Below are 14443 nucleotides of genomic sequence, written 5' to 3'. Positions count from 1 at the left end.
TAAACTGGACTCCCGCTCGGACTCCTTTGGGGTCCATCTGCCTGGCTCCCTGCTGGCCTGAGATTATTGAAACAGTTGAGTCCCCTATGAGCTATTCTTCCATCCTCTCTACAGCCTCCAGAAGTCAGCCCTGTAGTAGCTTATGCCTGGGTCACTCGGTGTTACCTCCCCAGAGCAGGCTGTGGCCGTGCTGCCCGGGCGCTGGAGCAGGCTGTGGCCGCGCCGCCCAGCCCAGCCCGCTGGAACATGCTGCAGCTGCGCTGCCCAGCCTGCCGGAGCAGCTCCAGCCAGGTCAGAGACATCCTCCCTTGGCCCTCCCCAGATAAGGTGGGAAGGGATGGGATGGGGAGAGTTTGGGGGTCCAGGGCTAGTGGTGGGGTCACGTTGGGGGTGGTCACAGGAGTTACTCCCCCTGACTCCCAGCTTCTCCCCCCAAACAAATTTCCCTACCAGTTGCTGTCCCAGCCTGTCAGGGTTAGCAGCTGGCGCTAGGACACTTTGTTTATTTAGGTTTACCTCCGTGCCTGCGGCTACTCAAGGTAAACAAACCATCTTGTATCACCAGTGGCTTATCTTAATGGCCGGGGAGCCATAGTTTGCTGACCCCTGAATTATAGGGTTGGCTTCTGAATGGGTTATAAAAAATTTCCATTTTTACTTATCCATCTTAGGGGGTGGGGATTGGCTTATAAACTAACCGGCTTATGATCGAGTATATACGATACTTCAGTCGTGTCCTTCTCACCCCAAAATAAAAAACATGCCTCCATTCCTCTAAAATGGATAAAGTTGACTCCTGTACTGCTTAGTGAATCAATAGGAGGGGAACAGAATTACAGATAGGAAATAAATTTTGCCTTTCCATAGCAACTTCTTAAATTTTTCATCTGCCCTATGTGAGGCTGTTAAGAAACGAGAATTCTGCAATGTGTGAAATGAACATCCTGTGCTTGAAGTGCCTGTTACCCTACCTTCTCATCTCTGCTCTTGTGTTGGTCTAGTTTAAAACATTTGTAAAATGGTTTGGTAAAATTTCTACCAATGCCGTGGATAACTTACCTTACCTAATACTGTGACATGATCGTAATCGATTTTTACTACTGTAGCCTTGATGCCATTCGATTAGCTTACTAGCACAGGTTACAGGACTACAGACATTCTAGACATTTTCCCCATGTGAAATGTCTAGCAATAAATACTCGGTGCAGTAGGAGATGCCTGAAAGTAGTCCTACATGGACACACGATAGGGCAGAGGTTCTCAAACTGTGGTCCATGGACCACCAGTGATCCGTGAGCTCCATTCAGGTGGTCCGTGGATAGTTCCCTCTAAGGTGCACGCCTGGGCAGCCGCACAAGAGAAAATAAAGGGCCACCCACCTAATTAGTAGAGCCATGCAGGTGTGGCTCCACTAATTAGGTGCCTGGAGAAGACGCACATGTAAGGTGATGTGGTGGCCTTGGGGAGAATAGGGGGTAAGTGGGAGGGGGCAGTGGGGTGAGAAGAGGGGGTGGGGGGAATTTGGGACATGCAGGGCTGCGGCGGCCAGAGAAAGGTGACTTTCCCCAGCTCCAGGGCTGTGGTTGCCGTGGAGAGACGGCCCTCCTTCCCAGCCCCAGCTTGGGGACTGTCGCGGCAGGGAGGAGAGGGCACATCCATCGCATTCGAAAGGTAGACTACTGATATTAAAATGAGTTGTGTGCTTTTATTTGTAGAACAAAAAAAGTTAATTATTAAGGAGTTTTTTTATATAGTGCTTTTATCCAAAGCGCTTTACAATACTTAGCGGTACAAACATTTGGCAAGATCATTAAGTGGTCCGCCGAGACCCTCCGCAGTTTTCAAGTGGACCGTGAAAAAAAGTTTGAGAACCACTGCGATAGGGATTTTTATCACTATGGAGGTTATTGGGTGACAAGAATGGAAAGCTAATGCTACAATTTAACAAAATCTGCTTTTAAATTTCTGCTGGCAGGCTTGCCCTCACCAATGCAAATGGACAAACTGTTTCATTTGGTGGTATAGTAACTGACCAAAGTATCAGTGAAATGTTTTATTTTGATTTTAATAAAAGTTAAGCTTACTGCTGCTGGTTCCAGCTAGCTGGCAAAATGTGACTGCTTTCTATATGCCAAAATGAGACTACTATTTAATTACTTCCACTTGACTGAGGTGCTGGTAGTGTTACTTAAAGTCTCCCTTGTAGTCTAGCTCCTAGTGGGCACTTTAAAAATCATTGATTTATGATACCTAATGAGTAGCTGTGTTTGTAGTCTTGTCACAGAGATCCTGGGCTGTATGGAAATAAAGTTGGTTTTTTGGGGGGGAGGGGATTGGATAAATGTCAAATAACGGGTGGGGGGGAGGAAATGAACATCCAGATTGATAAAATGTAACCTCTCTAGGCACCCTAAATGGAAAGGTGCCAAATGATACATTCTGCCCCTCGTGCCCTGTTTGTACAGACTTTTGATTTTAATGTGATTTTTAGCAATAAAGGTGACAGTTCAGCTATGTTGATTTCAATGGGAGTGCTGGATTCTTAGCATGTTGGGAAATCAGGCTGCTTCTTTAAGGGCTTAAGGATTTAGGAGCCTGATTTTAGGCCATAGTCCTGAAAACCTTGGCAGAAATGTTTATCCCCATTGTAGTAGGTGTCTTGAGTAGCCCTTCTTAAAGTAACTGGCTAGAGTTTCCCAATATCTGATGTCCAAGAGAATCTGGAGAATTTAGACTATCAGATTTGGTTGTGGGACCCTAGCATTGTTTCAAAATGTGCAAAAAACTAGTATGGTATACGCCCACCCTGGCTACTTATTCTTAAAAATAGAGTTATAAAATTTAGCAGTTTTAGCCCTGTTTATCTAGTTCTGACATTTAGGAATGATTGTATTTTATTTGGGGGAGTCAGACAAATGTGCAAGAGGAGCAGGGCAACACCTTCAATACTGGAGTAGCAAAGCTGCCAATGTGTTGGATTGCCTTTCTTAAGGCATCTATGGCATTGAACTCAAAGCAACTTTAATTCTTGCATTTTTAGTGTGTAGGGAGATTGAACTGAATGGATAAAAATAGAACAGATTTTTCTGATAAAGAAATAGATAGGATATTTATCTGTTTTAATCTTATCACTAAAGGGCTTAAACTAGTGTCAAAAGAGCACTTTTATTCCAACATCCGGCTTAAGTGTCTATTCACACACACAACTCTTCTCCTTTACTCTGGAATACGGCTTTAAATTGCAACTTAACTGGCTGGGATACTCAATAAACCCTATTCCTTTGCCTTGTGGTGCTCTTTTGATTATTTGACACTTAAGGCAACATTTGAAAATAAGTTTTAGCTCACTGAGCAGTATTTTTGTAATTACCTTGTAGTCACTTGAATAAGTGGGAGGCGCAATTTTTTTTGTCCCATTTCAGTCATGGTCTGAGTAGTTTTTTAAAAATAAAATAAAATAAATTACCCTCCCTTTCCCAAGGTTTCCTATGCGCGACCAAGTTCAGCTTCTATCAGAGATGCAAATTTGTACGTCAGTGGACTTCCAAAAACAATGACCCAGAAGGAACTGGAGCAGCTCTTTTCTCAATATGGACGCATTATTACTTCTCGTATTCTAGTTGACCAAGTCACTGGTAAGTAGGCAGCTGCTCTGCACTGCCTCTTTCACTTTCTCAGACTGGCAGGTTGTGAAATATTCCACCTTCCAAGGCAGCAGACTTGCCTCCAGAACATATCAAAGGTATATGTGGGCCAGAAAATACAATTTGCTGCTGGAATTGTTCATAAATATGCATGGACAAAAATAGATTGTGGAGTGTAGTGAGCCAGCCTGAGTCATTTCTACCCTGAAGGTGCAGGTTTGAAGCCTGTTTCATGGCTTGTAATAAATTTACAGCTGCTATAATCTTCATTTCCAAGCTGCTGCGTGAAAATGGTCCCTATGCTCCTTATAAAATGCTAATAAACAATCTTTTTATAAAAAGCAAAATTTTATGCAGTAATGCACAGCTAGTTCTCTCAGGCTAGGATTACACAAGACCCGAACTGGTAATTGCTGTTAAGACTGTTTTCAAGGTTGCATTGTCTACTGTGGGCACAAAGAAGAATATGAACTTTGAGATCCTTCGTACAGAATTTATCAGCTCCTTAGCAGTGCTAGCACAGACTAAAAGCAAACTAGGAACTCTGGTAGGTTAGATACTTTTTTTAGCATGTACCTCCGATACAGGCTGGATGGCACAAAATGTCCAATGGCATCTTTTTACTAGTCGGATTTGGATAGTATGCGTAATTTTTCTGTATACTCATGACAGTTCAACTGGCTGACTTGAATTTCGGAAGTAGTATATCTTCTGCCTACACCAAAGTTGTTCTTTAAAGGGTGGCACAGAATATCAAATAAAAAAGGAGACGTTTTCACGGACTGTATTTAAACAATGTACAACAAGGGCTGGGGCATAGAGAAGGATTCTCCTCTCAAAAACCTTTCAGTCCCTTTCGTTCCCCTGACCATTTCAAGTCTTTTTTTTCCTTTCTAATCCCATTGACCCCCATAGTGTCAGTTTGGTGGATGGAAATTCCAACTGTAATGTCAGTGTAGTTTGACAAAATTGTGGGAAAGAAACATTTTTGACCTTTCTAATTTGTTCTCTAAACAGGATATAAAATTAGCTATAAAAGAAAAGTAAACTCATGCTTTCAACAAAGTTCTAACACCAAATTTAGTATGTTTTATGTCTAATAGTTTGTGCAAACTTATCGATAATTAGTTAGCAATTGCATGTAGGTATTCTATAGCTGGAAAAACTGCGTGTTGCAATCTGCCCAAGTGAAACACCAATTTTGTGGTAGAGCCAGAATTAGAATATGCAGTTTCCCAGTCCCAAGCCCTAAAAACAATCCACTAAATACTCATTACATTTCTCATGAGTATTCATGTGCAAATAGCATGTATGATCTGGTACCAAAACAAACAGGTGAATAGACTTGTAAAATCTATAAATATATAGTGTGTAGTACACCCTAAATACAGTGGGTAGAAGACCCTAAATACACATTCTCATATGAATTAATGTAAGAACTGTTTTTCATCCTAGAGAAGTATTGTGCAGCCTTTTAAGTATTTTTTTCACACTATTCTAAAGGTAAAGGGAAGAGTTAGATTCAAAATGATCTAAATAATAATGTTGTGACACAAACTGACAGATAAGAAATGCAAAGTTGAGCCTGTGACATTCAGCTCTTTAAACTTCCTTACTCTTGTTCCTTGCCATTTTGATGTTAAGTTGTCATTGTTAATAGAATATTTTTTTCCTTAAAAATAATTTCAAAAAGAGCTTGTGGGCAAACTTCTAACTTTTCCTTGTCCTTTCACTGATGAAACAAAATGCAATAGGCCTATGAATAATTGCAGTTTTCCTCCCATTCACGTTAATTTGTCCAAGTAAACTAAATTCATTTTAAGCCACTTGTTTGAGGTTTAATGTGCTCCTTAGACCTTCCCTCTTTTTACTATTAGTACTCTCCTTGCTTCCTGCCCGCACCAAATGTTTCCATCTCGCCGCTTCCCTTCCCCAATATATATCTTAAATAATCTATAGACAAGGAAAGCTGGAAATAGGCTTTTGTTGAGGGAGATAAAATGCTGTGCAGTGAAATATTGAAATCATGCATCAAGTTTATAGGAACATGAACACTGAATATTAAAATAGCAGAAATTCCCATTGTTGCAACCCAGAATCTGTACTTCAGTCTTGAACATGGCACAATTATTGTAGGCATCCTTTCTCCAGTGCACCCCTGGGTGGTCGGATGAGGCAGGGGTCCCAGGGGAGGGGATTGGGTGGGGTGGGGGTTCCGGGGGTGATCAGGGGACAGGGAACAGGGGGTTGGGGTGGATGGGGCAGGAGTCCCGGGGTGGGCTGTCAGGGAGCGAGAAGCGGGGCGGGGGGTTAGATCGGGGGCCAGGCCACACCTGGCTGTTTGGGGAGGCACAGTCTCCCCTAACCAGCCCTCCATACAATTCTGGAAACCCGATGTGGCCCTCAGGCCAAAAAGTTTTCCCACCCCTGGTCTGGAATCAACTGACATTACTTCAGAATTCCCCCCCCCCCCAACTGCTTGAATCCTGTCACAGCTAGAATTCCCTTCCCCTCCCCAATCTCCTTTGCATACAAACTGGCCTCAGATGTACTGTGTGGCCTGTTGTATTTGTAATTGATAGGATTAGAAAAGTCTCACATTTTGTACTAGTTACCAGAACTGAATCTCTGCTGCTGGAAGTTCCTTGTTTATAGTAACCTGTAAACTTACATTTAATCTTCCTAATGTTGGGCATTCTACAAGTCTCCTGAATTAATGAATCAACGTGTGCTTCTTTTGCTCTATGCAGGGGTATCAAGAGGTGTAGGATTCATCCGATTTGACAAGCGGATTGAGGCAGAAGAAGCGATCAAAGGTTTGAATGGGCAGAAGCCTCCAGGTGCCACAGAGCCAATCACCGTAAAGTTTGCTAACAATCCAAGCCAAAAAACCAATCAGGCCATCCTTTCCCAGCTGTATCAGTCTCCAAACAGAAGGTATCCAGGACCTCTAGCTCAGCAGGCTCAACGCTTTAGGTAAGTCAAATACGTTACGTTTATGGCTGAACCATTGAATTCTGGAATTCCCATGGGCCTACCCATTTCAGTTTCCTCCTGAAGTGAGCTCCCTCCCCGCCCTTCATAAGAGACTTCATATTTTTGAAAGTCTTTCAAATGCATGGTGCAGAACAATTTGTTTTAGAAAGCACTGTCATCTAACCAGACCAGAGTCTAAATATCTAGTAAACTATTTAATTAGCAACATTTAATGTTAAGCCAGGATATTTTTTTCCCAAGCCGGCATCACTAGAGAATCATGATTTTTAAAGTTACTTTTAATTTCTTAGAGTACTATTGACTTCATAAGCAAGTCAATTCAGTTAACGTTGGTTTAGACAATTTAACTTCCTCCTTGGCCATATGGTGTGCCAGAGCCAAAACACAACCCCCCCATCCTACCTTTCACTTACTTTTTTGTTTCTAGTTAAGAGATCTTAATTCTGCATGCCGTATATCTCCTTGTTTGACCCTACACTTAATGTTGCCACATATCTTGTGTGGTGTGTATTTTTTTGTGCATCTTTTTTTCCCATGCTTTTGAGTTTACAGCCATAAATGTTTCTCAGTGATATTTAGTGTATCGAAAAGGACAGATGGTGAGAAGAGTGAAACAAATACTGTATTATCTACATTCATAAACCCGATGGTTTTTTTTTCTTTCAGTGATTTTTGCTTTTTTTATTTTCCTGGGGTGTGTGACTAGAATGCATTAAACATTGAAAAGCTTAAATATACAGTAAAAACAGTCTGTTCTCTCTAAGTAAAAACTGGATCAGCGGATATCTCCTTGAAAAGTGTGCACACAGTTACAAAAGCTGCAAGCTGGCCACACTCACTAGAAGGCTGAATGCCCAAACAAACATCATAGACCACATTTTTGGCAGACGTTCTTAATGTTTATTTACATCTCTGCTAAGCAGCTCACCAGCGACTACAGTCACACAGCTCCACAACCTCTTGGCATTCAGTGCTGGTGACATGAAGTGCCCCCCTGCCCAGTAATGCTCCAGTGCTGACCAGGCAGTCTGTCTTAGGGGAAAGGGTAACTGGTTTAATTCAGTATTCAGTGGATTTCCTTAACTAGGGTATAAAAAGATTATTAAGCTGCAGAAAACCGCTGAATATTGAATAAAAATAGACTTGCCCTTTTTCCATATGCAGACTGCCTGCTCCAGTGCTGACTGCAGGAGTGGAAATTGCACTGCTAAGACGACACATCCCAGAATGCACTGTACTGAAGTAAGATCATGGGGGAGTTGTTTTGCGGACCTGAAAACAGAGGTAAATAACTCTTGCTGTCAAGGCCTCTGTCAGGCCTCTGTTGTGGCATTCAGCACCTTCTGGTAAGATTGGCCATCAAAGTCCCAAGTCACTCCTATTTTAGATAGTTGTTTCCATTAAAAAGTCTATTTTCTTATTATAGCCATTATAACTGAAGTATCTCTAATACCAGTCGTGTAGTATCTGTAAGTCCTTGCTTTTGAATAGTGATCATGGTGTCTGTCCCAGTCTTTTCATCTAGTTATGTGAATAATAGGGAAATGCCGGCTATTACTATTCCCTAAAGGACCCCATGTGTTCCACAGCTATGGAATTTATCCTGTTCTTATATCCTGGAACATAATTTTGCAGGTTTAATATAAAATACTCTTCCTAGTTGATATGGTTGCAGAAAGAGTGCAAACAGATGCAGTGATGTCTGCTTGTGTCTGAAAGCAGCCTGAAACAATTGCTGTGAGGGAAATATTCATTCCTATCAAACCCAACAATAAGGCATAATATTTTTTGTAATATTTTGTGTTCAAAACACTCTATAGACACTAACTAATTGAATCTCACAAGCTCTGAGTTAGCTGGATAAGTATGGTCTTCCCCATTTTTACAGGTGGGGAAGGTGAGGCAGAAAAGTGAAATTACTGGCTAAAGGCCACACAATGAATCAATGGCAGAGGCAGGGTTAGAATTTGGGGCCTTCTGACTCATTCCTCCTGAACATGCTGTCTTGTCAATAGGGTGTTAACTTTCAAACTGTCATAATTTTACATCCATTCTATGTATCTTATGGCTTGTATAGCAGACATAATTATAGTATATAAGCTCTTCTTATTTCATTTGTTGATTACTTCACGAGAAACATCTAGCTAATATGTTGGTTCCATAATCCCCAATATCTCTCAAACTTCCCTCAAATAGCTTCTGCTGTGCAGTTACATGGGTTTTGATAAATAATTTGGTGGTATCCTGAAAATGTATGGCCAACATAAAATTTAATTAAATTTTCAAATTGAAGAACACAAGGGAAATTCTGTTCTACTGATTGTCTTATCAGGCCCTTCTGAACTGTTGTGTTGAGTACCCAGAAAACAAGGCATCCAAAATCACTCTTGAAAATCTTGTCCCTTTGTTTTTAAATTTAATCCGAAACTCTCACTGAATTTCCAGTCTGGAGCACTGTAGAATCCAGAGCCTGTAACTCAGTTTAAGTCAAGCTCACCAGTGCATGAATTCTTACTACGGCCATGTCTGCACAAACAAGTAATACTGCTCTAACTACAGCTGTGTAGCTATACTGGGACAAACCCCCTCAGGTGGATGCAGTTATTCTGGTATAAATGTGCTTATAACAGTGTGGCTTTATTCCTGCACAGGAAGGAGAATAAGCTACACTGGTATAAGCTAGCTTTATACTGGTTATTCATGCATATAATACAGCCCCCTAGTATGAACACAATTATAACAATATATTGGCTAAAAGGTGTGATGTTTTTAGCCTATGTAGTTATACCAATACAACATCTTAATGTAGAGCAGACCTTATGTGGTAAATTTCTTTCCTTCAGTGAGATGATGCCTACTGAGGGTTGACCTTAAATTTGTTCCTAACTTAGTTATCATAGAAAAATTCTATCAACATTAAATATCAGTTTAAAATTCGGCCTTAATATATTGACTTTTTTTAAAGGTTTAGAGCAGTTTTTTAAACTTTTGTACCTAAGTTTAAGGCACTCAAATAATTGGCCTGGGTTTCAGATGTGCTGAGCACTTTCAGCTCTCAGTAGAAATACATAGGAGGTGAGTGTCAAATGCTTCTGAAATTTAAACTGTTTAGGTGCCCATGTTTGGAAAACTTGGCTTGGTTGTTTTGTAAGTTCATTTTAAAACACTTCACAGTACGATAAAAGGGTGGGAGAAGTGTATTGTACAGGAAATATAAGTGGGGAAGGGACACTAATGAATATAAAGTACTTAATTGTGGTGTCCTTTGGTTTTACTGGTGTACCAGTCATAAATTAAAGCAAGCATGATCACAAAATGCTAGTTCATGACTAGTGGTTCTTGGGTAAGTACTGAGTGGGCAAAAAACTACAAACTCTCTATCATATTGCATGTTAAAAAGCCTATCCTCGCCAGAAGTGGCTGTAGCTTTGTTTGAAATTAAAATAATTTTTTAATTATGCTACTCGTTTAATTTTGTGCTTTAGAAAACTATATAAATTATAGCAATGTTTGATGATCAGAATTTCTGGGTTACTGAAAATTGGAAATAGGAAATCAAACTGCGGTGACGTAATAGTGAAATTTATTATTTTGAAGGGAACTTGGATCTAGTCTTCATAGTTAGAAAATATTATTTAGTTTTATTTGTTCAGTTCTGAGCTTAGCTTTGAGTTACAGCAAGCAACGAGCCTCCTTTTCTTTCCCATTATAATACCTACTAGGAGATGCCTGCTGTTGCTCTTCAACTGCTGTATTAAGTTGGTTTTATTACCAAAAAAAAATAAAAATAAACGGACAAAGTTTTGCATCTGTAATAATCTTTCTTAAAAGTAGTTTGACTAATATATTCTAGGAAGATCATAGCTCCATGTATTGCAGTGAAGAAGCTTGGAGTATACTGATTTTTCTAAAGTTTTCAGAAAACTATATAACATACGTGACAGTATTTCAGATTTCTTACCATTCAGGAACAGCACTCATGGGGTAGGTTTCTTTGGGACTCCCATTTTTTCTTAAGGCAGCTCAAATACAATACCCTGTGTCGGGAATAAATGACTCTAGATTAATTGAGATTTCACGTTTAGATTACAGGTTCAGTCAACTCAAGTGAGTAGACACTGAAACATTGCAATTTGACTGTTCAGTAGCATGACATGACAAGCTTTGGTGATCTCAGTCCATGTTCTATTCGATATGATCCCATCACAAAACACCTTCATAAATGGTGCTCATTGACCGTCTCAGAAAAAAATTATTGAATGTACATTGGGAGGGGAAATCCCATTTTGCCCTTTGAGGGTAGTTCCCTACCTTCATCCTCCCTTTAAATAGGTGTTCAATGAGATGTTGATACAAAACATTTTATTGCCTTTCTGCCTGAGGTATAAGCATTATTCAGGCACTTCCCAATATAAGCATCTCTTTTGGTCGTCTTATTAAAAAGAGAGCACTGTGGGTGGATGTCCTAATGTGAACTAGGACAGGTACTTTTTTTTTTTTTTTTTTTCTCGTTTGGCTGATTTTTAACATCTCTCTCAGCATAAAATAAACCACTCCCTTTTTACTGAATGTACAGGCAATTCATATTTTGTAGAGTCCTAAACACTAAAGTAAGAGAGGGAATGTTCTGGGTTTTTTTCCCCCCTTGGCATGCATGAGTTTTCCCAGAAGGAAGTTGGAGTCTCTCCATGGAGCCTCACTGTTTGAGAAACACATGGTTAGATGTTAATTCATAAGTTTTAAATCTTCAAGGATGCTCTGGCATCCTCGCCTTTGTTGCATTCCACTTATCAAAAGATTTGCAGCTGGGCAAGAAGGAATTAACACCGCTACTTAACAAGTTCTGGGGAAAAATTGTAAAGCTAATGGCAAGTCTGCCTTACTACGCTGGAAATAAATTTTCAGTAAGACAAGAACAGTGGAATTAAAATTGTTCTATAGTCTCATGTTTTTATTTCTATAATTTGAGATAAGTCTACTCCTAACTGTCAATAATAGAGAAATATACACTGATCTGGGTACGTCTATGCTCCCCATCAACATAGTATCAGTGTCACTCAATAAGAGCTGAATCTTGTATGAAAGCTGATTTTTCTGGAGAACTCCAGTGAGCTTGTGGTCACTGGTGACTGCTTTTTATACTAATCTGGAGACTGGAAACTTGTTTCCACACATGACTACCTGATGGAAATGTGAGCATGTGTGCAGTAACCCCGTCATGTATGGTAAGGTATGTCACAGTTCTTAGCAGCTTTCAGACTTCGCAGACACATTCTGTGGAATACAGTTCAAGGAAACTGGCAATAATATACTGAGTTTCCTTAGAAGAATAGGAAAAAATCCAGAGACTGAATACTTTGCTAAATGTTTTGCAGGTTGGACAATCTGCTCAATATGGCTTATGGAGTAAAGAGGTAATAAAGAATCATATTAGGTTGATAATAACTTTCCAACAAACTAGTTCTTTAGAGAAAGTATTTGAGTATTGTAAATACCATTTTTTCCCTTAAGGTTTATGTTGGGTTCCTTTTGCATGTCAAGATGTTCAACTGAAACTGTTTTCATTTCAGTCCATCGTTCACTAAAGGGAAAACCTCTTGTATCTATTCCATGGAATTCCTCTTGAGTTTTTTTATCATTAATCCTCATAAGTTTTTGGCATGGTTTTTCTTTTTTTAAATGTTTATTTCTTCTAGCCAGACACTGTTCCTCACTTGTGTAGTGCCATTCAGTATTGTGCATAATCTCTGTACACTTTGAATGTAATTTACAATGTTAAATTTAATTTGGTTGGAATGTTCATGCAAACTGTAAATAGTCTGTTTGCTTAAAAAAATAGCTTTGGGGGGAACTGACTGTAAACAGCCCCTCTTTTATTCTTATTCTTGATTCTTTGTTTCCCACATTGTTTAGTAGGTTTTCACCAATGACCATTGATGGAATGACCAGTTTGGCCGGAATTAATATCCCTGGACATGCAGGAACAGGATGGTGCATTTTTGTGTACAATTTGGCACCTGATGCAGATGAGAGCATTCTGTGGCAAATGTTTGGACCCTTCGGAGCAGTAACCAACGTGAAGGTCATCCGTGACTTTAACACAAACAAGTGCAAAGGTTTTGGATTTGTGACTATGACAAACTATGATGAGGCAGCCATGGCAATAGCCAGCCTGAATGGATACCGTCTTGGGGACAGAGTCTTGCAGGTCTCCTTTAAAACAAACAAAACGCACAAAGCCTAATGAGTTATCCTCAATCCATTTATATATGAAAACTATACAACAAAGGCAAGTTAAGAGAAACTTTATACATTAGTCAATGTCTTTGTAAGTCAGTGTTGAAATGGGGATAAAATGACTACTTAGCATCCTAAGAATATGTGAGATTTTTTTATTGCTAGTATTTGAATTAAAACTTCTTAAATATCTTTTATGTTTGAATATGGACAAGAGGTACAGGGTTTTTACCTGTCACAATGCATTCTATTGCCTTCTTTGAAGAAGGTGGACCTTTTAAAATGTTTCAGCTAAGGGAAGAAGTTTCTTTTCTTTTTACATAACTGCCTTGAACCTGTGAGTAAATATTGAGGCTTTGTGTTGTAATCCCTAACTTGGTTGTTTTATGTTGTGTTTTCCTGATTAGCTTTGTGTTTAATTTACATTTAATGCATTGCTGTTTTGTCTGTTCAAGAAAAGTATTTTGAAGTTTACATTTTATTTATAAAGTTATAAACAGTATTTATTTTGTAATTATGATTTGGGTTGGGGATGGGGGGTACATTATAATAAAAGCTTATTGTAAGAATACTGGAGAACTTTTCGTAAAGCAGTACCTTGCCAAAGAGATAAGAGCCTCTTTGATGTGGGTTTAAAAAAAGCATCTATTTTTATAAAAAAGAAAAATTTGGAGAAACTTTTTACTGGTCCTGGAACAAATATTTTGACTTGAATACTTTGAGAAATCTCTTCATATGACACCTAGTGAGCTTTTAAAACTTACCAGGAAATTTGCAATGGTTGGGGGAAAATTTAGAAAGATTTATGATGTAGAAATACTTTTGAGACCTTTGTATTAAGAAGTAGAATCAATGGGAAACACTGTTGGTTTCATTTTTGTAATCATCAGTGAAATCTCTGATCATCCTGGTTATTATGTGATAGGTGGCTCACATTAATTTGTGATTTTGAAACAAATGAAAATTTAAAAAAAAAATATATGAGCAGGCAAGAAATTTAAATTACCGAGAGATGGGGGAAAAAAAAATCTGTTCTTCCTAAAGAATTCCCTTCAGATAGAGCTCATGGTGTTTAGTGATGTACTTGCAGTATTGTTTGAAGAATTGTTTTGTCTTAAGAAAAGACGTTGCACATGATTTGCACTTCAGCAAATCAGCAAAAGCAGTCTGAGTTGGATATAATTGAAAGTATTTTGAAAGTTACGTTCAAGGCTAACACCTGAGCTTTGTGTAATGTAAATAAGACCTTGCGTTTATGAACCTTTCAGCTAATTTTGGTTTTGGTTTATTTTTGACTTACATTGCCAAGTGATGTTCAGATTTTGAATGTTTTCGTATGAGTTTTTTCCTTTGTAAATGGCATTAACATTGTTACTTGAGGTCTGCTTATTCATTTTCATTGTCCTGAGGACTTGAATTTACAGTGCATCAGATTTGTTGCTAATTTTGTCTGTAGATAGTCTAGCTTCAGCTGTTTATGGTGATGCTACATTTTTGTTTATAAATATGTTTGTGGTAAAAATGAGTATAACCATAGGATTTGAACAAATTTCCTTACATTTTTC

At 39.1% G+C, this 14443-nt stretch overlaps 1 protein-coding gene across 8 annotated transcripts in view; it reads left to right on the top strand.

Moving 5' to 3' along the window:
- The window catches only part of LOC112114756 (ELAV-like protein 2), a 72626-nt gene extending 58667 nt beyond the window's left edge, over nucleotides 1-13959 (top strand). For 3 of the 8 annotated variants that reach the window (XM_026646376.1, XM_026646373.1, XM_026646372.1), the window contains exons 4-7: nucleotides 3482-3635; nucleotides 6395-6620; nucleotides 12017-12055; nucleotides 12558-13959. In XM_026646376.1, coding sequence (XP_026502161.1) covers nucleotides 3482-3635; nucleotides 6395-6620; nucleotides 12017-12055; nucleotides 12558-12885 — 747 coding nt within the window. In that variant the 3' untranslated portion in view covers nucleotides 12886-13959. Of the gene's footprint in view, nucleotides 1-3481; nucleotides 3636-6394; nucleotides 6621-12016; nucleotides 12056-12554 lie in introns of all 8 variants that reach the window. The other 5 variants (XM_026646371.1, XM_024211626.2, XM_026646370.1 and 2 more) reach the window with 3 other exon arrangements.
- The last annotated feature ends 484 nt before the right edge of the window (nucleotides 13960-14443 follow it).

Source organism: Terrapene carolina, unplaced genomic scaffold (assembly GCF_002925995.2).
Source record: "Terrapene carolina triunguis isolate 2854851 unplaced genomic scaffold, T_m_triunguis-2.0 Scaffold35022, whole genome shotgun sequence".
NCBI classification, from domain to species: domain Eukaryota; kingdom Metazoa; phylum Chordata; order Testudines; family Emydidae; genus Terrapene; species Terrapene triunguis.
Note: the sequence above shows the minus strand (reverse complement) of the source record. Positions and strands in the feature narration are given on the sequence as shown.